Here is a 27285-nt window from a genome sequence, read left to right as displayed (position 1 = left end):
CTAGTTTCCTAATGACTGCTAAATTTCTGATTTCACTCTTGACTGTACTAGCATTTCAAAAGAAGAAAATGGGTTAGTTTTTTTAAAGGAGCTCCATAGCTATGCCTAGTGTTTACTGTGCCATTACATTTTTTTTTTAAGGAAAAAGGGGTGGGGGTGTGAGGAGCAGAGTGTGTTCTGTTTGTTTTTTTTTTTTTGTTAGTTCGAAACTAGAAATGCAACTACACTTTTATAGCTCCACAAGTCATGAAAATATCGTGTGCAAAGTGATTTCAGCAGCCTTAAATACAAGTGAATGCTCTAAATCTACAAATCTGATAACTCTGCTCACATCTTTCATCAGCAATGTTGCAGGTTCTTTCCAAGAACCTGGAGGCTGGAAGTAGAAATGCAAAACTTTGGAGGTGATCTGGTAGTTTTTCCAGGAGTGGTTAGTTTAGCATGTTACACATGCAGGCACAAATGCAGGGGAAAACTACATGGTCACTGGACCTGGGTTAGAAGATTGTAAACAAGTTTGCTTCATCTTCCTTTGAAAAATGAGGCGTGGAACCGTTAGTATAACCTGTATTGATCTCCTTCTGTATTGAACAGGGTGCAGACGTTTCACATCTAGTCTTGGTAAGACAAATGAGTGATTGGATCTTTTTCCTGAGAACTCCTAAGTGATGGCAAATCTGCTGCCACCCTTGGTAAATGGGGATTTGAATTTATTGTTGCGTTGTGTGTTTTAGAAATAGTTATTTAGAAATTGTGCTTCTCTGTTCAGTTCCTGGTTTTTAGTCTAGCCAGACCCTCTCCCCCCTCCCCATCCCCCCCTTTCTGTAAGTAATTCAACTGCAAACAAATCTGGTAGCAGCTTGCTTTCTCATAAGCTAAAGTGGACTCCTTGTGTCCTTACTATTTGGCATATTATCTAATCCTTTAATTATTTCTGTGATTCCTTTCTGAACTTTCTCCAATTATGTCCTCTTGCTGTTCTGTTCTGCAGGGACCTAGCTTAGAAACACAGATGGTGGAAGATGAAACTGAGACACCAAGTGAAGAACTGCCCCCTCATCTGCGGGAAGAGCCTCCTGAAGGTACAGTACTAGCAGTCAGTATAAACTCTTTGCATTAAATTGGGGAAAATGTTCTGACCAAGGAAGTCTTATTTGTCTATCTGACTTGAGAGCCTACCTCTGCCTGTTTTCGGAGAGAGATAAAGCTTTGTCAATGCTGACAGCTGAGCCAACCTCCTAGCTAGAGGTCTAGCCAGCACCTGAGCCTACTTTTGCATTCGAAGAAAGCTTTACCCACTGAGGTGCGGACATTGTTCTGCATGCTCTTTAACAATATGGTTTCTGATTAAAATTGTTCTGCTTGATCATCCTGTCTGTAGGCTTAGAAATAAAATGCCTTCTCTGTTGTCTTGTTTGTGATGTTTTGAGCCTTCATTAAGGAAGACTTCCTAAGTAGTCATCTTTTCTCTCTCCTTCCCTCTCTCTGCAGCATCCTGCTATTGAAATTGTCCCCAGCAGAGACTTGTCAAAGTTAGGTATTCTAGTGATTTTGTTTCTTTCTGCCATCTCTCTTGGAAGCCAGTTTAGCCATCTGAGGAGCAGGCAGTGAGACACTGTCAGTCAGTAGGAGGCTCAAAAATGCCAATTTTAATTAAAAATCTTGTTTGCAACGAAATACCTTGGATTTATAAAGGGAACGGGTTTTTCCCACTGTGTGAATGTTGCATTCAGGCATTGTATGCATGCAACAAAATACATGTTGCTTTCTTTTGAATATAAGCTGCTAATATTGCTGCAAGGGATGATACATTTTGAGCTTTGTCTCCAGTTCAGTGACTTTTAAAACATAATCACTCATAATCATTGTGGACGGCTTAAACAACCCAGAGAGTGCTGAGATTCTTATTAGCAACTTACTGTTAAAATACCGTGATATGTCTCTGGGAAACATAACTGTGTTTTATGTTTTTCCTTTAAGAGAATAAGATGCTGATACAGCATTTATACTGACAGCCATTCTTAAAGGGAATATGAACCAAGTAGATGGTTTTAGGAATTTCCTGCACTATCCCTTCCTATTGAGCATTCTGGTACCGTTTTCTCATTAAGTTGTAATTTCTTGTTTTGCTATTTCATAAACTCTGTGTTGGCAATTACAGTATATAGAGGTAAGTGAAAGGCCAGTTTCTTTTTGCAACTCCTATAAAGCCATAAGGAAATAAATGTGGAAGATGTTGTGATTGCTTTATGTATATATAGAGGGATATAATCTTGATATTGTCTGCCTCCCTCCTTTCTTTGTAAATAATGCCAAATCAGCATGTAATGACAGTGTGTTGTTGAAGTAAGAATTCTGGTCACTAGCCTGAGCTGATCATCACATGAGCCTAGAGACTATATGCTGGAATGTAAAACACAGGAAATCATATTGTCTCATCAGTTTATCAAGAGTAGCCTTAGATTTTGGACTATGGCTTTGAATTATGTGATCAGAAGTTGTTTTTTTTAATGTGGCTGAGTATTTTTGCAAACCAAGTATTTGCAACTGAAAGTCTTTGCTTCTGCCTGCAACCCTGCTAGTTTGAATGATGATGAAAATGTCAGTGTTAATCTTCCACTTCTGTGACTTGTTGGATGGTCTGGGAGAAGGATGTGCTCTGGATATACCCACTTTGCTGGTGTGAGGAAAAAGAACTGTAACAGTTGAGCTGATTTGATTAAGCAGCAGTACAGTAGATACTGTGAGCATTTTTAACATCTGAGCTCAGTATGTACTTCTAGAATTTACAGTGATACTAAAAGCAGCAAAATAGGAGCAGTATTGAGAGCACAATGAAACTCGGGACTGCTTGGGAGAAGAGGTGGAAAAATTACTCCTGAAAGAGAGCCATCAGGATTATGCTGAAATTATAGCTGATTCTGTGTATTAGTGGAGCTGCGTAACAGGAGTCTTGCTTAGAAGCTGCTGGCTACTGACATAGACCAACTGGAATTATTATGAAGATCATGTAGTTGCAGGAGTGATTACAAATATCTCATGAAAGAAGTAGATCTCTGAAGTTAAGTGCCATTAAGCACTATCTTCTTGTTGCTCTTCTACTGATTTCTGGTTTCTTCTGATGGCACTTTCCTAGTTAAATCAATTGCTTTGCAATAAATAAATAAACCATGTTGTCATGAATGCTGTGCTCTTGTTTCCTGGGATCTATGAATTGGAGACTGTGTCTGCTTGCCTTCTGGTAATAAGCATGTAAGAGATGGAGAGGAGAGCTCTCTAGAGTCCATGTCCTTCTAGCTCAAGCCATTATTTCACCAGATTGCGTCATAGTGACTTTGTTTTCTAGCTTGCACTGTATATTTACTCCTCTCCTGAAAGGAGGGGAACTGGAAGCACTGTGCTATGTAAATATTTCAGTAAAATAAAAGGTTACCCTTCAGGGATTGCCATGTTTCTGAACAGTGTTGCAGTATGGCCTTCTACAGCTAAAGGGACAATTTTACAAGTCCTGAATAAACGTATGCGTGGGTAACAAGCAGGACAGCATAGCAAACGTTGCTTTCTGGTGCTGCAGGTGTGGCAGCCTGTCGGTATTTGAGACTAGAGGGAGTTTTGTGATTTAGAAGGAAGTTAACTAGGAAATACCTGAAGGATAACAGTCAGAGGTTAGTATTTGTGTGTAACCCGAATCCATTTTTTCATCTTCTGTCAAAGTTAAGTTTTTTGCTATTAAAACAAATCAGAGGAGTAAACGAGTGAAAAAAAAAAAATACCACTGGCACAAGATCCTGTTAGTGAGATTAGGTATCAAAAAGAGCTTTTTGTTCTATAATGAAGACGTGTTGTCATCAGTGGGGCTGATACGCTGCGCCCTGCGAAGAGGAGGCAGGAGCGCCCGGTCGGTGCGGCCGAGGCTGCGCCCGCCGAGTCCCGTCTGGCGGCGCGCGGTGCGGCCGCGGGGGGGCGCTGCAGGCCCGGCAATGCCGCGCGCCGGCCCGAGCGCTCTCGGCCGGGCGGCCCCGGCCCCGGCCCCGCTCCCGCGGCTTTGGAGGGCTCCGGCTGCCTGAAGCCCCGATCTCAAACATCCTTTGCGCGCATCCCGGTGAACAAGAGAAAGTATTTAAACCTATTAACTCCTTTCCCCTAAGCTACTTCGTGATATTACGAGAGAAGCTTTCCACACTTTCTGCCTCAGGAAGGCTGTTTATCCCCTGATGATATTTCCTTAACCTCTTGACTTCGTGATCCATCTGCCCAATTCACGGTTTTGTTTTTATTCCCCCTTCACCTTTCTTTTCTCTTCGACCTTGTTAACATACTTTTGTTGTTGTCGTTTCCCTCAGTTAAAGGCGAGTGCAGGGAAGCGGGAGCAGCAGTAATTAGCATTTGGAGTGCTGCTCGGGCTTAACACGTCACAGGGAAGGCTGCGTGTCGCGGCAGAGTTACCGTCACCAAACAGTGAAGGGCCGCGAGCTCTGGAGAGGGGCGAGTCTGTCTCAAGTGGTATGAAACGCTTTCCTCTTTGCAAGGATTCAGCACTGCTGATCTGTGTTGCCACATGTTCGAGCACTGAGCTGCTTTCAGGCAGATTCTGTGTGGTGTCGAATGTTTGCTGTTAAATGGCAGTCTCATCGTAGTGAGAGAAATAGATTCAGTTACTTAAGTACGGCAACACCTTGTTATATCTGTTGCTTCTTCATCCACCGTTTCGGAGTTCTGTTGCTGATCGTTTAATACAGTGCACTGTTAATGCTTATCATTGCCTTGCTTTTCTGTCCTTTTCTGTTAAATTACCAAAGGAAGGTGATGACAATGAAATCTGATGGTGGTTAAATCTTCTGTAACGTGATCAGTTATGAAACAGCAGCATCTCCCTTGTTGGACGACTCCAATCTTGGTCTCTTCTATTTGATGAATCAATGACCCAGACCTTATTCCTGCTTCTCCATGCTGTTGCAGTAGATTGAGGGAAGCGATCCTTCCCTTTTATTAGCACTGGTGAGGCCACATCTGCAGTACTGTGTCCAGGTCTGGGCTCCACAGTGCGAGAGACATGGACATACTGGAAAGAGCCCAGCACAGGGCTGCAAAGACGATTAAGGGACTGGAGCATGTCTCCTATGAGGAAAGGCTGAGAGAGCTGGGGCTGTTCAGCTTGGAGAAGGATCAAGGGGGGAAACTTATCAATCTATACAAATACCTGAAGGGAGGGTGTAAAGAAGATGGACCCAGGCTTTCTTCAGTGATGCCCAGTGACAGGACAGGAGGCAGTGAACACAAACTGAAACACGACTGAATGTGAGGAAACACTTTTTCACTGTGAGGGTGACCAAGCACTGGAATGGGGTGCTCAGGGAGGTTGTGGAGTCTCCCACCTTGGAGAGAGTAAAAAGCTGTTTGGATGTGGTCCTGTGCAGTCTGTTCTAAGTGACCCTGCTTAAGCACGGGAGTTGGACCAGATGATCTCCAGAGGTCCCTCCCAGCCTCAACCATTCTGTGATGCTGTACCTCATACGTACTATCTCTGTGTGTTTAAAGTCTTTTCTGAAGTTCCTGTGTATATACCCCATCTATTATACTGATTCTTGTGGGAAAAGTAGCTTTAGTCTGTCAAATTACTAAATGTTATGCATTTTGGGAACGCATCTTTGCTAGATATTGGGATATAGCTGCAGTTTCTTTTGGACCTAAGTTGCTAACTAGTACTGAGTATACTAAAGCTTAGTGCAAGGTGGTATAGTCTGATTGAAAAGCTGTGTCATTAGTTAACAGCAGTAGCTCCTCTTGGGAGTTTACAAACCAGTTCTTTCTTCCATGATCTTTAAATATTAAACATTAAAATTTTATCAGCCAACCTACTTTGACCATATTTGGCAATGAGCTTGAGTCTTGTGTCTGAACCGTCTGCTCTCCCTTCTGCAGTTTTCAGACCTAGCAGAGATGTTCCTTCTTTGTTGCAGACAGATTGGGCCTTGCAGAGTAAAGCTTTATTAAAAGCAATGGGTCTTAGCAGCTCTGCAGTATATAACAAATCTTGGGAAATTTACTTTCCAAATAACTGTGGTGTTCCTAATTCAAATTGTTTTACACTTGCTGTGGGTAAAGAGCACACATGGATAGTTACTGTAAATCAGATGATTTGCACCAATTTAGAACATAGTATCTTGTGTGAGCCTTATAATCTCTCTCTATGGAGGCATATAGCCTCTTCTGCTGTTTTTATCTTCTGCAAGATAAAAGTATATTGCATACTTCTGTGGGAAGCTTTAGGGCTCCTTATCCACAGTTTGGGAATCTCCGATCCGAAGTATCTGGGAGTTTTGTGGATCACTCATTCAGGATTGTCTTTGGATACAGGTATTTCACCTAGATATGTTATCTGTATGTATCTAACTTAAAATATGATTGTGTTTTAATTGAGGTACTACTATGCATTTGAAATTTCTGAAATTAGACTTTTAACTTCATACTGGGGTAATGTTGAGATATTCTCTTGGGAGAACATGGCAATTTCTTGAAGCCAGCAGATGCCAGAACAACACGGCTGTTGAGGCATCTCAGATGAGATGCAAGACATTGAGTTCAAGTCCATAGTATAGGTGTCTCATTTTGAAAATATACATTCCTGTGAACAGATCCAGTTTTGGTGAACATGTGGCACTTTTGCAATTAGTTTATGTAAAAAGTATTCTTTACAGAGAACAGTCTCCATCAGAGATAGAGTTTCACTGTTGGGCCAAATGTTTGCTGCAGTAAGTGCTGCAGACTTGAGCTGGACCGTTTTGCATCCTCTTGTTGCAAGTAATGTTCAGTATGTTTGTCTCCGAACTGCCTATATCCAAATAACTGCAAAGAAATCACCTTGGAAAATGATGCAGTTAATAGCAGCTCGGTTTCCTTTTAGTGCTAAGCTCTGTACTGAAAACTGTTGCTATTTCTGATATAAAGTAAGTTTAATAAAGTTGCCTGTGGCACTTAGTGTCATTTGTTACATGCACACACATATATATATGTGTGCATATGTAGTCTGCCATACTACAAGAAGTTCGGTGAAGCTGGCAGTGTGAAACTATGCTATCTGCTAAGCCCTCTTCTGCTTTCCCAAGTCATATCACTCTCTTCAGTCTGCTACCTAGTGAGGTCCAACAGTCAAATCCTTCTACAGAGGAGCTCTTTAAATGGTCTGCTTTTTTTGTCTAATGGCCAGTTGGCAGCGTTCTCAGCCTGGATTCACCTCTGCAGTTCTGTGGTCTTTTGGGAACTGGGACAGTCGTAATCTATTCCCAGCTCTACTGTTGACTTACTCTGTGGTGCTAATCAAGTAGTTTGCCCTTCCTTGAGCTGTAGTATTATTTGTGTATGAAACAGGAATGACTGTTCTTATTTATAAATGAGGATGATGAAAAAACAAATTGTAATTTTTTAAGGTTTTAGAGGTAGAAGATACTTGAAAATTGAAACAGAAAATGCAATTATAATGTATAAATAATAGAAAACTTTGCCTGATATATGTTGTAGTGCTTTTTTTTTTTTTAGTCCTTGAAGAGATGATTGGTCTTGTCAGATAACGTCAAGTAGAAAGACAGGTTTCTTAAAAAGCAGAGGAAGAAATTAGCAATGAGGCTGTCTGTTCTTTGGAGCTGGGACTTTATGTACCTGGCGTGTCTTCTCATCTGTAAAAACATTTCCTGAGCTACTTCTGTAAATGGCCTGAGGCTGAAGAGTAACATTTCAGTATAATCTATCTCCTTTTAAAGCACAGATTCTGTGCAGCCATACTCTTTTGGCCAAAGCAGTTCTTCTTTCTGCAAAAAGAAATTACCTGGAATGTCAGCTCAGTCTTTTGCACAAAGTCTACCTTAAGAGTTGTAAAACACTTTCACATCTATTCATGTTCTAATATTGTGTTTCTGGTTAATTTATTATCATCTTTGTTTTAGTAAAAGCTGAGATTTTTCTTTGTTTAAATTCTCCAGTGGCTATGTTGGCCTCATACTTTACTTAATCTTCTTCTCTGGGGGAAATCAGCAATCTGAAATGGGAATAATACTCAACCAGTGTCTGTATGTACCTATTTTTTTCTCTCCTCTCTCCCCCCATGCGCCAACCCTTCTGCTTATTGCTGCCGTATGCCTGCTACTGACAACGGGCTTCTTCCCTTCAGCAGCTGTGTTACATGGTCTCCTAGAAACAGCATGAAAGCTATTTAAATTGTTTTTATTCCACTTCTCCCTTTGCCCTATTCTTTTCCTCTTCACTATTTTCATATGATATAATGAGATGTTACTTTGACAGCTCAGCATCCCTTTTCTCTAGCCTGTTCCATGCCCTGCAAATCATTCTGTCACTAAGTGTTGTATGTGTGCACAGCATATGCTGTTAATGGCAGCATAAATAGCCTCCAAGTGCCTGGCGGATTCCAGAAGAAAGGTTCTCCTAACTTAAGTGTGGGAAATCTCTTATCAGTGGATCTTGTTAATACAATAACGTTGTGAAGTGAGTCAATAACCTTCTGGTTTTCCCTGAGGGTGTTTGCACATAGGATGGGGCAACAATAGTTTTACTGTTTTCCTTGGCACAGTAACTATAAGTGATGTGCCTCATCCAAATGTAAAGGCATTTCAGGGTGAAGGGCCAGTGGGAAGCCTCTGTCAGAAGATACATCTTTATCAATTACTAGTGAATGTGTTTTATTCTAGCAATAGGGTTGAACTGCAGGAGTGACAGAAATCTGTTTCATGAGTGAAAGGAATGTATCTTGCTACCTGGTTGAAGCAGCAGACATTTGTCACTGTTTGTATAGTAATTAAAGATGTATGAAATTAAGAATGCAGGAGAATATTCTTTTGCAATGTATTTTTCGTTTTGAGGGGTGAATATATTAACATAGTGTCATGGTTTAGCCCAGCCAGCAGCTAAGCTACCCTGCAGCTGCTTGCTCACTCCTCCCCCCCTCAGTGGAGTGGAGAGGAGAAGAAAATATAACAAAAGGCTTAAGGGCCAAGATAAGAACAGGGAGGAGTCACCCACCAATCATGGCCCCAGGCGAAACAAACTTGGCTTGGGGACAACTCAGTTTGTTTCTCCTTATTATCTCTGAAGTAACTGTTCAAGAATTAAAGCCAGATCTTAAAAACACCTTCCCCCCACCTCTCCCTTCTTCCTAGCTGTACCTCCTCCCTCCCAGTGGTGCAGTGGGATGGGGAATGGGGGTTGCAGGTCAGTTCATCACATGCTGTTTCTGCTGCTCCTTCCTTAAAGGAGGGGAACTCCTTATGCTCTTCCCCTGCTCCAACATGGAGCCCCTTCCCACAGGAGACAATCCTCCGTGAACTTCTCTGACGTGAACCCTTCCGGCAGAATGCAATCCTTATGCATCAGATGGCTCCAGCACAGGCTTTTCCCATGGAGTCACTGCTTCCTGGGGTACAGCCACCTGCTCCAGCATGGAGTCCCTTCCCACAGATGCATCTCTGATCCACTGTCAATCTCCAGCAGCGTGGGGTCCATTCCCACAGAGACAGTCCTCTACAAACTCCTTCAGGCACAGGCATCTCTGCTCCAGCATGAGGTTCTCCACGGGCTGTGGGTGAATCTGTGCTCCACCATTAATCTCCACGGGCTGCAGGGGGGCCACCTGCCATCTCACCACGGGCTGCAGGGGAATCTCAGCTCCGGCACGCCTCCTCCCGCTTCATCTTCACTGACCTTGGTGTCTGTGTAGCCATTTCTCTCAGGTCTCGGTCCTCTCTCTGCTGCAGCTGCCCTGGGCCTGACCAGCCTGACAAACCTCAACAGTCCCAGCAGGACGAACTCTGCCCAGTGGGTGCCTCGCTCCTGGGGCACTTCGGAGCGCTTCAAGCCATGCCGCCATGGCCATCTCCAGTTGAGTCCAGGTCCTGCCTGGCTCAGGTTCCTTTGTCACCTTCTTAAATATGGCATTTGCAAAGGCACTAGTTGACTTGGCCCTGGCCAGAGGCTGGTCCGACTGGTTTTAGAGCCAGGGAAGCTTTTTGCAGCTCCTTATAGGGATTGTCTCTGCAGCTGCTCCCCTGCTACCAAAACTCCACCACACCAGCCCAGCACACACAGACACACTGCTTGTTGTTTTTCAGTAGATCTTTTGGACTTGTTATCAGTCCTGTTCTAAAGGTGAAAAAGAAAGCAGTTCTTATTTGTTCCTAATGGTCTAAAAAAGAGGCAAGCAAGTCTCACTTGTAGCTACAGTCTGAAGTATTAAATAAGAACGAGCAACGCAGTAAATCCAGGTCAGGAGTGAAATTAAATCAGTATATCAGTGTGTTAACAATGATAATATCTTAAACTGCTAAACTATCAGAGTATTATAGCAGGCAATTAAATCACAAGGTTGGTACATGAGGCTGTTAATTCTGCCTCAGAACTGAGAGAAATGCCCAGTTAACATTTCATAAACATCTGTAGTGTCAGCCTGGCTGCCTGCCTTGATTTCAGCTGTTTGTGAACAATTTGAGCCACTACTTTGATTACCAGTGTGATTGCACCAATCTGGCCTCTCCTGGACTGATCGTTTTGGATCACAAAGCCAATCTTATTCTGAGAGAGTAGGTTTCTTTTCAAAGTGTTTATGAACTTAAGGATAAGCTGTAAAAGTGAGGGATTTTTGTGTCAATTTTCTTGCCCTCTGGGATAGTATTCTAGGAAAATCTTCATCTACTTTGAAATGGGGTAGAACTCTGGAGTAGCTTTTATAGAGAACACTTACACTAATGTGTGTGGAATTCTGTCATTTTATTTTCTGATCACGGTGAAGACTAATGCGTGTTCCTTATTAATGTGGAGGATTCTCAAGCCATTGTAACATACTACTTTGGCATGTTATGGGGGATCTGTTCTCCTTCTGTCTGGCTGACACTTGCCTGATCAGAAAAAGCTTAGCTAAGGCTAAATTTTATGTTTGCTCCTGTCTTCTTTACTATGATCTCTCTATACCACTAAAATACTACTGTTTTCAGTTTTTGCTAAAAGTATGTAACATTCAGTAGGATATACCTGCTGCAAAATTTTAAGTGGCTTTATATTTTTGGGTCTTGTATTACAAAAAATTAATGTCTTTTTCTAGCTCATATCCAAAAAGAAATAACATAAATATTCTTTGTATAAGATATTAAATCCAGTTTGCAAGTCATGCTAAAAATTTGACCATGATATTTCTGTGAATTGAGAGGGTCTTAGGATCCGGGATTGTTAAAAGAATGTCTTGCAATCTTCTTAGAGTAGAAAGAACAGATTTATAGTCTTGAACTATAATAAATTTTATTTTCTAGCACTTGAGACCTGATCTTTGGAATAAGTGAGAGATGTTCAAGAGGTAGGCAGGAGATGAACAGTTTACAATGTAGCTGTGTGAGCCATTCACCAAAATACCTATTCATCCATTTAAGACTCTAAGAAAAACTGGTCGTGTTGTTGGCTTCTACTGTTTTTACCTTTCTGGAACTTAAATTTTATTGTAAAGGTACAATAAAAATAATAATAGAGATTCTTCTCTCCGCAGAAGTTCAAAGTCCAGGATTGTTGTTTGTTTCCTTTGTTTCCTTCTCCCTCCCCAACTTCTCCAGAGATTTGCATGTGGTGGTGGGGGTGGTGTGTTCTGGATTTTATTTTTTATTAGTTTGTTTTCCCCTAGAAAGTTCCTATATCTCTTGAACACAAAATTGGAATCGTTTTAGCTAACTGTGTGAAGTCATTCTCTTTGGTTAAGCCAGCCATTTGTATGTATTCAGTACTGGAAAGTGTGGTTGTATGAAGTGCCCAGTACCTCTCACTCATCCCTCCGAAAGCGAAAGAACAAAACCCGAAGATTTAACACAATATTACTACAGTATGTTAAAGTTAGGGCTAGCTCTGGGAAATGCAAATTGAGGCTGCAAGTTTGGTTTAGTGTTTTTATAGCTTGAGAATGTTATTGTTACCATTATTGCAGTATTTTGTTCCTAGCATCTTGAGGGCTGTTATTTAATCAGGGAAGTGGGTAAGTTCCTCTAGTCTATGGATTTTGTACCCTCATGATGAAAAAGGAAAAAATACTTTTACCAAGTCTGAATATTGCTTAAAAATCTCCTTTATGTTATGTGAAGAGATCTGTTTCCTGTGAGATCTGCAGACACTCAAAAGATTGTGAGCTGAACTCAGCTGTAATTAAAATACAATTTGGTCATTTACTTTAAAGCTTAACATGTGCCCACACAGCTACTGAAAGAGATGTTCCTGCATTCAGCCCTGGCTGCATGTTACCAGTTTGGCCGCACTGCATGGCCACGTGTGGCTGGTTCCTGGCACAGAAGCTGCAGGGCACCCAGGGAGAGGCAGTGCCACTTTCCGGGAAACTATGGATGCAGCTGAAGTGAGCTAATGCTCACATTGTTCCCATGGACTGTAGATTGAAGGATGGGTTGTGCAGCTGGGCAGAGCCTATAAGCGTGCATGTGAGCTTGTGTGGAACCTACGGACAGGCTTTCGGTCCCGTATGTGCTGTGCGGATCTCCTGGCTTCATTGTTATTTTGGTGAGGAAGAGAGGTGCAGCTGCAGGCATCATTAAAAACTTCTTTTGTGACAGTGTACAGGAGGTCGTCTTGTGATGCCTGTGTTTCTAGCAACTTCAATGTAGCTCGGTAATTAAGACAGTGAGGAAAGCAGAGGGATCTTGGCTTTCAGACTTACTCCTCCTGGCTCCGATCCAAGTATCATTAATATGATGTGAGACGTTTTGTTGGTATTTGATTAACTGGGAGGCTTGTACTTGTTTTGTGTGACACGTTGTAAGTTAACCACCCGGCATGCTGACATGTGCGATTAAAAACAAACACTTCAAACTAAATTGAGAAGCTGACTGCCAGGTGCCCCGCAGGGAGGACCTGAGCAGCCTGCCCTGAGGGGCTCAGCCGTGAATGGCCTCACCAACTTTCCTGCTGATCTGGCGTTGGCAACTTTTAAGTTCAGTACTGTATTCACGACTGTCATGGTTTGATGTGGAGCTGGGGGTGGTTCTGGTGGCAGGAGAGGGGTTTTGGTCCCTGTGACCTCCCCGGTCTTGGAACCGGGTTAGGCTTAGTTCTGGCCACCAGATCAGACTGCCATCCCCCGCGGCGGAGCCGGCTGGGGAACTCGGGGGCACCCCACTCCCGGGGTGCCCACTGGGCTGAGTTCACCTGGAGAGGACTGAGACCTGAGAGAAACAGCTGCATCGACACCAGGTCAGTGAGGATGGAGTGGGAGGAGGTGTGCCGGAGCCGAGTTTTCCCCTGCGGCTGATGGTGAGATAGCAGGCGGCCCCCCTGCAACCAGGACGGCCTCGGTGGAGCAGAGACCCACTCGCAGCCCGTGGGGAGAAGATGCCTGAGCCTGAGGATGGTCGTGTTGGGGTGCACGACACGGCAGAGAGGCATCTGGAGTCTGCATGACGACCCACGCCGGAGCGAGAGGCTACAGCTCCCTAAGTACCCGAGACTGTGGTAAAGCCCACACCGGAGCAATCTGTGGGGAAGGATTGTTTCCAGTGGGCTGGACTCACGCTGGAGAAGTTTGTGGATTTTTCCTCGTGGGTAGGGGATCCATTGGAGCAGGGGAAAAGGGTGTAAGGACTCCTTCTCCTTTGAAAAAGAAGCAGCAGTAACAGCACGGAATGAACTGACCTGCACTCCCCCAGTCCCTGCCCCCTGTGCTGCTGGGGGGAGGAGGTAGAGCCGGGAGGAAAAGGAAGGGGGGGGGGAAGATGTTGGTTTTAAGATCTGGTTTTGTTTCTTTCTGTCCTCTCAAGTAATCGGTTTTTGTTTCCCTTTATCCTTCTAAGTAATCATTAATAAACTGTTTTGCTTTGAGAAAAGCTCTGCCTGTTTTGCCCAGGACCATGGTTGGTGGGTGCTCCCTCTGTTCTTGTCTCAACCCTCAGTCCCTTTGTTTTTTTTTTTTCCTCTCCTCTCTACTTTACTGGAGAAGGAGAGACTGTGTGAATTTTAGTTGCTGGATCAGCCTAAAACCACGACAACGACTATTTATTGTCAAATGCTTTTTTTTTTTTCAGCTGTCTTGCATGGTTAAAACACTCCTGACAAAACTTGAGAGTGGCAAATTAGAGTTGCATTGTTCAAGCAGACCGCTCCACAGTGGTCGCTGTGGTGTGAGCTGTTGTTCTCCCGTGGCTATCGGCACCTCTCGGCAGCATGGCGTTCCTGCTGTCCAAAGTGAAAACGCTCTCCAGACATGGAGATCTTCCATTCTTCCGCTTCTTGGAAGTGGTAGCTGTGGTGGTGCTGTTGCCGGCAGCTCAGCAGAAGGCTGCCAGAGGCTATCCCAGATACTTGTCAGTGTGCCGAAGTCTGGCTTAAGCCTGTGATGACAGATGAGATTAGAGTAATACAGCAGCCTTTTTTATTGTATCACAAACTTAGGTTTGTTGTTTCCGTGAGTTTAAACTCCAGGACATCAAGAATGTGTCTGGACTTTCGTATTTTATAATTACCTAATTATTTTCACAAATAAAACTTGAAGAGTTAGCAAAGCTGCTTTTCCCCCTAATTCCCTTTTGCATTCTTCTCTTTATTGTAACGTTTTTAACCTTTCCTCTCTTGTTGGGGTCCTTGGTAGAAGCCATTCCACATTTCCCAGTCAGTAGCAGGATGTCTTTAAAAGTAACGTTACTCAGGCAGGATATAGATACTAAATATCCAAAGGTTTATGGGTACTAAACATCCAAAGGAGTGAAAACTGTAGCATGCACAATAGCTGTTGATGTCTTGGTAACCCTTAGCTTTATTTTCAGAACTGAAGTGTGCTTCACAGCATAACAAGAAACCTTCTGCTGATTCAGTGGGCACTTTCAATTCCACTTAAAGCAAAACGTGCCCTCCGACCTGTTTCCAGACAGATGTGCAATGCTTGTAAAAACACACAAATCCTCTTGTCTCAAACTGCTGATCTGCATCATGTGGCATAGCCTGCAGTTGGGTGGCCTCAGAGGGCTCCTCCTAGCTCCTCCTGGAAGGGACAGCCATGGGGAGAGGTGCAGGAGGGTGGGCACTCCTCACCTCTCCCTGTGATGGGGCCAGCTGTGGTTGCTCCAGTGCACAGCTCCCGTGGCTGTGATGGGGGTGTTCTCGTTCTGTCAGCTCCACAACTGAATGTTTTTCTTCCAATTTGCCTGCTGATGTATTCCTGAAGGAAAGTAGTTCCTTGATTGATTATTGACTCTGTGAGAATCTGTTAGAAAGTATTTTGGAGAAGGGATAGGTAGGCCTTGTATAAAGCTATCTTGTTCTTGAATACCAGTATCTGCTTTCTTTTGCTTCGAGGCAGGTGCAGGGGAAAAAATAAAATAAATCTTTAAATGTATTTGCTAATTCCCAGGTTGAGATTTTAGTCCTTTTGTTTGGAATGATTTTTTTCCCAGAGAAACAAATTTTATGCTTGCAGATCATGGGCTGTGACTAGAGTAGAGGGAAAACAGCAGCAGCAGCAAGTGAACTGCTGGGAGGAGGGGCACGCACACATTTTCCTGCTGCTGTCATGAATTACAGCCAGAAAGAGAAATCTGTGAAGACACTTAAAGTACGGAACAAATAAGAGTGTTTCCAAATAGTTGGAGTCTCCGTGACATATCAGCAGTTCTTTTAAATGACCTGTGAATTTATCGTAGCTTCTGGCTAAAAAGTGTTTTCAGAGTAAAAGAACAGAGTATTTTTTCACCTGACTTCTCTTCTTCCTATAGCACAAAAAAATGGTAGGGAGGGTCCTGTGAGGACAGCTTGGAAAAAAAAATATTCTGACGGCCTCTCAGAAGGACCTAGTTGGAGTCCATTAGTAGTCATAGGTTTGATTTGAGATCATGAGAAAGCTTTTAGTTCAGAGAAGCCAACCATCCCCTGCCCTCAGTTTGTCCTGAACAAGCTCTTGTTCTCAGATGGTCACTTGAGCTAAATTACATCTCTCTGCCACACTGGAAGACGGGTCTTTGAGTAATGAGTTGACAGAAAAACAATCTTCAACCCTGCTTGGAGTACCTAGGATATATCTGGGCCATTACAACTGATAAATAGAGGAAGGATAGTCTTTGAGTTGCACAACAACTTTTAACTGCAGATTTAGCTCGTTTCTAAAAATTGTGGTCCGATTTTTTTCCTTTCAGACGTTCAACCCTTCAGATGTAGGAATCAATATCTTGTTGGACAACTAGGAGTTTCACACTCTTTAAAGGGGGGGTTTGAGGAGTGAGCCTCACCCCATATATTTTTCCATTTCCAGTGCTAAGTTTGAAATGGACACTATTTGGACTTAAAGCTGTCTTCATTGTTTTATGGTAAGATACCCTAAACAATGTGATGTTAAAAAGTAAGCAGTAAATACGTGCAAAGCTGAGTGACTTTTGCCCTCAAAAGGGCAAGAAGGAAGACCCTGGTAACTATAGTCCGGTCAGCCTCACCTCCATCCCTGGAAAGATAATGGAACGACTTATCCTTGGTGCTGTCTCTAGGCATATCAAGGATAAGAGGGTCATTAGAGGCAGTCAGCATGGCTTCACTAAGGGGAAGTCGTGCTTGACAAACCTGATAGCCTTTTATGAGGACATCACCCAGTGGGTGGATGATGGTAGAGCAGTGGATGTGGTCTATCTTGACTTCAGTAAAGCATTTGACACAGTCTCCCACGGCATCCTCACAGCTAAACTGAGGAAGTGTGGTCTGGATGATTGGGTAGTGAGGTGGATTGTGAACTGGCTGAAGGATAGAAGCCAGAGAGTAGTGGTCAATAGGACAGAGTCCAGTTGGAGGCCTGTATCCAGTGGAGTCCCTCAAGGGCTGGTACTGGGACCTGTATTGTTCAGCATATTCATCAATGACTTGGATGAGGGAATAGAGTGCATGGTCAGCAAGTTTGCTGATGACACTAAACTGGGAGGAGTGGCTGGCACACCTGAAGGCTGTGCTGCCATTCAGAGAGACCTGGATAGGCTGGAGAGTTGGGCGGGGAGAAATTTAATGAAATACAACAAGGGCAAGTGTAGAGTCTTGCATCTGGGTAAGAACAACCCCATGTACCGGTACAAGTTGGGGACTGAACTGTTGGGGAACAACGCAGGGGAAAGGAATCTGGGGGTCCTGGTGGACAGCAGGATGACCATGAGCCAGCAATGTGCCCTTGTGGCCAAGAAGGCCAATGGCATCCCGGGGTGTATTAGAAGGGGTGCGGTTAGTAGGTCGAGAGAGGTTCTCCTCCCCCTCTACTCTGCCCTGGTGAGGCCGCGTCTGGAATATTGTGTCCAGTTCTGGACCCCTCAGTTCAAGAAGGACAGGGAACTGCTTGAGAGAGTCCAGCGTAGGGCCACAAAGATGATTAAGGGTGTGGAGCATCTCCCTTATGAGGAAAGGCTGAGGGAGCTGGGTCTCTTTAGCTTGGAGAAGAGGAAACTGAGGGGGGACCTCATTAATGTTTATAAATATGTAAAGGGTGACTGTTATGAGGATGGAGCCAGGCTCTTCTCAGTGGCATCCAATGATAGGACAAGGGGAAATGGATATAAGCTGGAACATAGGAGGTTCCGCTTAAACATGAGGAAGAACTTCTTCCCAGTAAGGTTAACAGAACACTGGAACAGGGTTCCCAGAGAGGTTGTGGAGTCTCCTTGTCTGGAGATGTTCAAAACCCGCCTAGACGCGTTCTTGTGTGATCTGATCTAGGTGGTCCTGCTCCAGCAGGAGGATTGGACTAGATGATCCTTTGAGGTCCCTTCCAATCCCTAACATTCTGTGATTCTGTGACTAGGAGTACAAGGGAGGAAATACAGGAAGGGAAGAAAGAGGTAGGTAAACTGACTCTGGTCAAGATTTTGACAAGAATGTAATAACTTTAAATGAGGTTTGTCCCTAGCAGACACTGAAGACGTCCTGACCTTTTTAAACTCTGATTTATTCATCATGGGAATGAATTTTGAACCTCATCCATTCTGTGACTGATAGGCAGGAGTAATTTCTCTTTCAATACAGATGAGTACACTGTAGTAGACTCCATTTGCCACACTGACAGGAGCAGAGTGCCATCAGCCACAGAGTTAGCCGAAAAAATATTTTCCTTTTCAGTCTTGTACTCTAATACGTGCGTGATGTATGTGTAACAGTAGGATGGGGGGAAGGTTACTGAATTGTATGAAACTTGAGTCATGAATTTCCTCTGTCTGAAATCTTCTCAAATCACAAGGAAAGGGAGCAACTGTGGCTTTGTTTGAAAGAATTCAAAGAGGGAAAAAAAAAAAAGCAGTGAAGAACATTCCCTCCCTCCACCTTGATCCCGCTCATACTTTTTTCCTGTAACATGAGTTTACAGTTTTTTTTTCTTGTAGATACGTTCCTTCTGTCTGTAGCTTCTTCAACTGTCATAATCCTTATACACTGAATTTGTTTTGTATGACTGTGAATGTCCTTAAAAGTACTAATGGCCAGTCCGTTAGAAGGGGGAGTTATATTCAGCTTTTGTTTCAAAATATTGCAGACAGATCAGTTTCCACAACTACTACTTCCTCATGGATGGCTTTGGGGTGAGAGTGGGAAATACAGGAAGGGAAGAATGAGATAGTTGAACTGATGCTAAAGAATATAACATTAATGTTGTCAGTTTATTGTATTTCAAAATATGCAAACACAATGAAATCTTGTGTCAGTGAACATCAGAGATTAAAGACAAAAATAAACACAAAACTCTAGAATTCTGATGGTGGGTAAGAAGAGGAGAACATCTGTAGTGAAAAATTGTAACGCAAGGGTTTATAAACCCTAGGCTTTTTTCAGGCACAAGTGAGCTACTGGCTGGCTCTGGTCACTAAGCAGTCGCCACATTAGCAGCCTATTCCAGGGTCACCCATTATGAGCTGTGCTGTATTTTGGAGTGTACAGGCAGGTTTCATGTCAGGACATGTGGTGTAAGTGCCTCCGTTCTGCAGTTCTTTGCTACTGACCAAAAATTTCTTCAGGAAATAACCGAGTTGTGTGTCAGATATCGTAGTGATGGCAGAGCATCCATAAAGAAGGGAGGAGAGGGGGTTGAGAAAGGCCAGGGGAGGATACTGGCCTCAGAAGAGCAATGTAGTTTTGCGTTCTGACCGTATCATCTTATGTGCTGAACCACAGTTCCAGCACACAAATGCTTTGAAAACTGTCACACAAACTGTTTCTGCCAATGCAGTCTTGCTGCTCAAGCATTTCTTTCTGCTAGTAGATTAAGTCCACGTAAAGGTGGGTAGCTGCTGTTAGATGATATAGGGTTCTTAGGAGGAGTCTTCTGAAATTCAATATAATTGATTCCTGGTGAATGGAAGCAATCTCCTAAAAGATGGTTTCTTCTGCTGGATTAACATTCTTGTGGGCTTTCTGGAGAACTAGTAGCTCAGCTGAGGTAGACTCTGCATCTTTGTGTTGGTTTTCCTCAGCTTTATTTAGTAGGAGCTTGAAGTCTGCTACTATGCCTCTTTATATACCTCAGTCTACGGAGATTTTAATTGGTATTAGGTATCGGTACACTGCAGACCAAAGCGAACGCGAAATGGTACAGTCTGTGATACCTATTTGCTTTATGAGGTTCAGGAGCCCAGCTGGGATGTCATTCGAACAGATACCGTGGGGCAGAAAGCTTCAGGAGTGGAGGGGGTTTTGAGATGCCTACGTAGCTGGGCAGCGAGTCATTGCTTCAGTGGCACATCTGGAGTTCAGATGCTGGTTCATTTGGGATTTGCTTGATATCTCAGCTTCTTCGTTCAGGAGTCTTTAAAACGGGCAAGTGTGAACCTGTTGCACAAAACCTGTGGTATCTGCCAAAGTCTGCTTACTTTTTCTGGAAAGTTGACTAAGTAGAGGCCTGTTGATGGTAGTTTAAGATGCTGAAATGAGTAAATAATACGTCGATACTTTTTTTTCCTTTCTTCTTTTCCAAGGTGGCAAATGATGACTTCACAGGACTCTGGCCTGATTGGGGTGCAGAGGAGACCTCAGTGATCATAACTTAGTATAAGTCAGTATAGGCAAACTTAGCAAGTCCTCAAGACGGAAACAAAAATCCATGTGTTGCCTTTCTCATGTCTAGGGATTTTTCTCTAATGATGCATATTTTAAATGTAACTGGTAATCTCCTTGAAAAAATCCTATTGCTGTATTTATCTCACCAAATCAAAACGGTTTCTTATGTTAATTTCGCAGAACCCCTTAAGTCTCAAAGGTGGGTTCTAAGACTGACTGCTGTCAACATCTGCTGTGCTGTTATTAAAAATAGAAAACTTTGGCATACTAGGAAATGAATATGGGAATGACATCAAGTATACTCAACTTCATATCAAAATTAATGGAGGTCCTGTGTGATTTTTATTTTTTTTGTAATTTGTATTCAGTTATAAGAGAGCTTCCCTTTATATATATACCGTTGTGATAATATGCAGATTCTACCACTGAATTTTACACTTGCCTATTCCATGATAAACAATGTCTTGGTATATGACAGCTGCATGATAAAAGCTTTGGTATTTGCAGGAGAAGAAAGAGGACTCTTGGCAGAGTAGGATGGTTTAATTTCATCGCACCACTTGCTGCCACTGGAATTATGACCTTTTTTTTCCCCCTTTATCTTTAATGATTCTTTCCTTCTTTCACTTTCAAAAGGTAATGTACCACTGCCTCTTTGCTTTTGTGACTGTTTGCTGCTGACCTTTAACAAGCCCTGCAAATGTTACACTAGGTTGTAGGGTTTGTACACTTTTTAATAAATAAGGAAGCTATAGAGCTGGTAAATGTTCCAGTGTCTGTAAAGCTTTTTTTAATTGTGTAAAACCCAAGAAGAATTGCTCTAAAGGGACAAAAGGGATAACCATTACAGAAACATCCTTTCCTGAGAGGCTCTTGCCTTTTTAATAGTTTCCTTATAACACCAGTTCTACTTCTTGTTTTCTTTTTTCTCCATAAAGTGATGACTGATATGCTTTGTGCACTAGAAGAACAACTGTGACACTCTGAATCGTTTCTACCAGCTTTAGTCTCCAGACCAGAACTGTGATCTGGTTTGTGTTGGTTGCTCTCCCCTGTGCCTTCGCCTTCTCCTTACTTCTGTGGGTATGGAATTTGTGATAAAGCTGTGATAGAGCTACTTAGTAGCTCTCTTCCGGCCCCCCCCCCCCCCCCCTTTTTTTTTTTTCTTTCTTTCCAAATGTTTAATACATCTGGGTATTTAATTTCAAGCCTGACATCAAGTTCAGTAATTATTTAAAAAAATGTCCTGAATTAAACAGTTTAACACGGCTATTCAAACAGCTTTCCAGTGTCTCTCTGAAATGCAGCAATGCTGCTGCTTAGCTTGTGTGGTAAAACCATAAGGGCCTGTGTGAGTGTCCCAACATGCTGTGATGATCGCACAGCTTACGATTCACTTCAGTTTGCAGGGTGAAAATCTATTTGTACTCAAATGAGTGATTCTGAAATTAACAAGATGCCACATGCTGTAGTATTTCCAACTGATGGTGCATAGTAAGTGCATTGTTAATGGAATGCTGACACCTTTTCCATGCTTTTCCTTCTCAGAAGGCTTAAATAATCTTTTGAAATCACCTTTGGAATTTTAATCCTTACTAAGCACAACATTTTTTTATTTGATTTTCCTCTTTCTGCTAACTTTACAGTATTTCTTTGGCATTGCTGCATCAGAGATCATGGCATTTGGATGCCTGAAAGTAATAACCTGGTGTTGTTTCTCATTAAAAGAGAAAAGAAAATCCTGTTTGTGGGATTGTACCAAAAACCCCCTAAGTACTGGCATGGCACTGCCGATGTGTACATGGGGGATCCAGCTTGCAAAAAACAACTAAAAATTTTTTTTTTCTCTTAAAGTGAATGTGTTTAATCTGCTGTCTTCTGTAGCCTAAATGTTTTGTAAGTCACTTCTGTCTCACTGGCTAAAAATTTAGCTTTGAAAGAACTACTTGTCTATGTAGTATTAGTTTCCAACCTACCTACCACATTTAAGGAAATGCAAAATACATTTTATTGTGTAATGCCTATATGTTTTATAGGATTGCTGAAGAGCAACCTCAGTGAAATGAAAGCTTCCTTCTTACAGCTGATCAGTCAGAATTTTTAACTGGGATATAATGACCTGGGTCACAGCTGCAGTTTTTGGTGTGTGTGTTTGTATCACTAGACAGACAGCTTAATTTCCAGTTCTGCCATTCATTCTTCTAGTACCAAGCTACCTCTCTGAGTCTGAATGACCACCTTCTGACAGTACTGGGCTTGACGTTCTCAAACTGGCATATGATAAAAAAGAATCATCTAGCTTAATTTTTAACTTGGCAATGAAATAATTTGAGGGTTTCGGTTGTTTTAAATGTCTCGTTAGTTCCTATCAAGCTGTTAGGATTAAAGAGGAGCATGTTTGGGTAGATTATGATCTAAAAGATCTTATTTCTGACACTGGCAGCTTCTAACATAGGCAGCCTGCCCAGTCCCAGAGATAGCAATGTGATTGTTTATCGTTTAAAAACCAACCAAAGCCCCTATAACTTGCTCTATTATTTAGTAGCCAGTATGCAGTGCAAGTATGTTATAAATTTTGTATCTTACCTTGTATTGTAAAATTTTCTAGTAGGCAAAACTCATCTAAGAATGCATTAGTCAATAATGCACTCGAAAGGGTAGGTCTAGGGAAGGAAATGCGAACCTTTCTTCTAATACATCTGTGCGCACTATCTGCAGCAGGTCTTTAACTTCCATTCACGAGCTTCTGTTGCACTTGTAACCTAAGGAGACCATTTTTATACAATCCTTTCATTTTATCATAAATCATCGTGGGGGAAAAGTGTCTGGACACTCTCTAGTGCTGTACCCATCCACCCTTTCCAATCTTGTTCAAGATCTTTTGGTATTTCTTCTTGGTTTTAGAAGATGATGTGGATTCTTATTCTTTAGTGGCAATAAGAAGGCTTAATATCAAACCAGTCTCCTTTCTCCTATGAAAGATGTGAAATTGTCCTGAGAAGGTCTTACAACTGATGTTGGAAAGAGGAATTTCTACTTGAGCAATACTGTTTTTTCTGGTGGAACCCAAAAGATGTGAATTCTATGGTCAAGCTTGTACATAAAATTAGAGAGGTAGTGAATTGGAAGCCTAAGATGCGTGACCATGGTATCTGACCTGAATTTGATCCCTTGGATTTGATCCGTGTTTTACTGTTCTGTGCATGCTCTTTCGGTGCCTGCAGCTTTTGATTTACCAAATGTAACCTAGTGCATATAAAAAAAAAGCGCCAAACCACAAAACAAACAGTTGTGTTGCTACTGACGTTACATCTTAATTGGACTATTGTATAGCTTAGAGTATGGGCCACAAGGGAACAGCCAATTACTCTGTGTATCTGTCTAAAAGCCTTTTCATTATAGAATACTGATTAAGATTGTATAGCTTCATATTGTTTCATGTTATTGATTTCTACCAACCCTAAGTCGATGATCTCATTAATTGACAATTACCTTTTTTCCCCATGTTTCAGAAAATTGACGTGAGCAACCTGAGGTGTTAAGTTCAATTTGAACTAGGTATCAGTGTGCCTGTTTAATCTTTAACAAGACCCATTAGGCTCCCTGTTTTAATTTTACACAGGCCATAAAGGCATCTCCACAGGGAGGCTGTGACCCTGTCAATATAAGGAGAGCAAAGATAGTCTTTACAGAAATAATAGGGAATATCTGTGGTAGGGCTTTTTGCCCATCTGTGCTGACAGGAGGAAATCAATATTTTACCTATCACAGATGCCACAGTAAAGTTTGGGGCCATTGATGTATACCAGTTTACTTGAGTTGTACCTTTAATTTGTTTCACTCTGTGTCTTGCTGGAGTTGTTGGATACGAGAAGTGAAATGTTTGTCTCGTATGTCAGAGGTGAGCATGTTTGAAACATAAAGCACAGAACCAATTCTTATGGAGGGAGGAACTCTGAATATAAAACATGAAGCTGAAGGTTTTGTTTTGTTAGATAAAGATTGCCTTTGCTCAGGACTACCCAAAAATACTTAACTCGTTTATCTTACATAAAGCAGTCAGCCTTTAATCAATGGTATGTTACAGCTACCCTTCTAGAAGCTTTCTCTAGCTCTGCTAGCTGCCAGTAGCTAGTCCTTCAAGTTCCGTGTCCCACTAGACATGACAACACTGTTCTTTAATTTCAGTCATTGAGGAAGTAGCAATACAGAGCTGGAGGACATCAGCATGCTGATAGTGCCACAGCCCCATCTCTTCATGAACTTTCCCAACAGTCCTCAACCACAATGAGCAATGAGGTCCTTTTATGTCTTCAGAAGAGATGGTTCAGGGCAAAGAAGCAATTGGCACAACAACCCTTTGTGTTTAATCAGAGAAGCAAAAATGGAGCTGCTTGAGAGCAGCTCTACCTAGCCTGGCTAAGCTATGTCAGTAGGACTTCATTATCATCAGTAGCATCAAAGGTTTTCTCATTGTGCATATTGTTTGTTTGAGTGAAGAGCAAAAATTATCAATGCTGTGGTGCTTGATTTTAGTTGGCGTTTCTTGTTCTCTTGCAGTGTCTTGGTGCTATGAAATTAATTGTATGCAAGGGCTATAAATTTGCAGATTCTCCAAAGAATTGTTATTTTCCACAGTCTTTGTCCTCTTTTGCACTTCTGTGTCCCACTGTACTCCACTTAAATGCTCTTGAGAAAAGCTTAATGAATTGCATTTGTCTTAGAAAGGTTTGTCTTCTGGCTGTTGGCTGACACTACTGCTCCCCTTATTGACATGCACTGGAGAGAGTAAGTGGGTCCTGCAACTACTCATCAGTGTGAGGTGGAAGGAAATTTGCATGCCAATGTAAATGAGTTCTTGTTTGGAGCATGCAATGCCATATGCCCATCATTGCTTTGAAACCTCCTACTTGTGACTGGACAAACTCAAACGGCAAAGAGTAATCTACACTTACTTTTGCAAGGCTGGAGGTCAGGTACTTGATTCCAAGTGTAGAAGGAGATGAAAAATTTCATATTATAATTTTCAAAGATTTACCGGGAACTTCACTCAGTTTCTCAAAAATGATTAGTTAGAGATAGTCTCCCAGGGCATACCCCGACCACTACCGCTATGTATTGTTTTGCAGAACTCATCTGTCGTCTTGTAGTTCTGTTTCACTGGGTAACCTCAGTGACTCAAAAGTGGATGATCTTGAGGGAGTTTCTTAGAAGCTTGTGTTAATTTAGATTAAAGTAGTCTTCAGAATGTCTTGGATTCTTTCCAAGTAGAGACTATAATCCCTCTTTCCCAAAGGTTATTAATTCATTGATTATTAATTGTATCAATGTTATCCTTAGGAACTTGTGACTAGGACCGAAGGACTCTAAGTTTTGGAGCTGTTCCTCTTTCTGCTCTTCGTACTTTCTTTCAATTTTTTTCCTGATGTGTATTTTAATGAAAGATCATTATAATTTAACTTTGAAATAATACTTTGTTTTGCTACTGCTAAGTATATAACTGTAAATATTGACTGTTTTGTTTTATTCAGTCAATCTCTCAAAGAACAAAGGAGATTTATGGTTCAATTAGAGATGCTTCGATCTCTAATGAGTTGTGATAGAGGAGATCGTAGCAATCTTCAGTGAACCAGAATTTGTTACCACAGTTTTGCAAAGAAACAGTTACAACGTTTATTATGCTGATGAGTTTAAATATCCATTTTAGCTTCTCTTCAGGTTAAATAGTGGATCAATTTGAAGTTGATTTCAAAACTTCTGCTGACTGGAAAAGCATCAGAATCTTACCCTCTGTTTCCTTTTTCCTGTCTTACAAAAACATGACTTTTGCTTTAGCTGTTGCATCAGGCACAAGTATGTTTTTGAAGGAGATTACTGTAGGTGCATTACATACATGCAGCAATATACCCACGTTGGTTTCCCACAGCCTCAGTTTTATTTCTTGTTATGACCTGTTTCAGGATTGAATTTCTCCAGTGTTTCATTTCAAAATGAGATAATATTAAGGAAGAGGTGGTTGTATTGTTGTTTGGGAGTTTTAGTGTTTGTTGTTTTTTGTTTTTTTTTTTTTTTTTTTTCCCCAGAGGAGAAGGATCTGTTTTTTAACACTCTCCTTTGTTTTGTTTGCTTCTACTTTCTTACTGGGTTTGGAAGAGTAAAAGGTACAATAAACTTCAAGCTTTTCGAGGTTCTCATTGAAAGGATTTGAAGCTTCATAGGTCTGCTTTTTTTTTCTCTTTTTCTTTAAGCCATTGACACAGGCTGAATTGATGTGAAGCCTCAGGCCTTCCACTGCTGAATTTGTCTAGAGCATGGAGAATCTCATTACTACTGAGTGCACTTGAAGCTTGAAGTATAGAGGGTGTGATGACTACATTGATGGTTAACTTCTGCACCCTATGAGTCAGTGTCATCAGTGCATTTAATGTCTAGGTTTGTGCCAGCATTTGTGTTCACGTGGTTGAGTGATGACAGATGATAATGACTCATGCTTCATTTGCTGGTGTCCTATCGCTTTTTCTCTGACTTCATGGACTTTTCATTGGATCTCAAAGAGTAATTACTGAGAAAGAATGAAGTCTCTATGCATGAATAGGGTCAGAGAATTCAGAGGGATTCTGAACATTGTTTTACCAAAGAAAACAGGTTGTTTTTCTTTCTTGGGTTTTCCTGAAAATACTGGCTTGTGTCATGTCTTCTGCTTTTATCAGAGTAGACTAGGATTCTGTCTTGCAGATTTAGCCACAGAAATTCGTCAGGTGGCTATGCTCATTTCTCCACTTCTTGGTTGAAAAGTAAAGTAGATGTGATTGCTCTAGTTTAAAAATTAAAATAAACAGGAGCTGTGATGTTTAAATATATTGCACCAAAAGTGCCTCCACAATTTTCACCTATATTGGAAAATTACAGTACTGTACTATTAAAGATCTGGAGAGGTTTTAAGCTCGTTATTACCTAAATAAATAAAGCTTCAATAAATTACTTACTATTTAAATTCAGGACTTTTAAAAAACACTAGATAAGACTTCTGTCAAATGTCTGCCACTCACCATGCTACTTCCTCTCTCTTCCCTGTTGTCTTTCCTGTCAGAAACAATGCAAAAAGATGTGGTTAATGACATAACCGTGTGAACGTAAGGCAGCTAAACCAGTGCCTGTTCTAAAGCTGCTGCTTGTTGCAACATCATGTGGTCTGAAAGTCACAAAGAAGTTGACCACCTTGATGTATTTCTCGAAGACGCTTAAGAT

General features: G+C 41.9%; 1 protein-coding gene across 1 annotated transcript in view; it reads left to right on the top strand.

The window, feature by feature from the left end:
- The first annotated feature begins 668 nt into the window (after nt 1–668).
- The window catches only part of LOC147528591 (transmembrane protein 263-like), a 200817-nt gene continuing 174200 nt past the window's right edge, over nt 669–27285 (top strand). Inside the window, exons 1-2 of the mRNA XM_086613599.1 lie at nt 669–692; nt 992–1082. Coding sequence (XP_086469725.1) covers nt 669–692; nt 992–1082 — 115 coding nt within the window. The remainder of the gene's footprint in view (nt 693–991; nt 1083–27285) is intronic.

Source organism: Tauraco erythrolophus, chromosome 6 (assembly GCF_009769465.1).
Source record: "Tauraco erythrolophus isolate bTauEry1 chromosome 6, bTauEry1.pri, whole genome shotgun sequence".
NCBI lineage: Eukaryota > Metazoa > Chordata > Aves > Musophagiformes > Musophagidae > Tauraco > Tauraco erythrolophus.
Note: the sequence above shows the minus strand (reverse complement) of the source record. Positions and strands in the feature narration are given on the sequence as shown.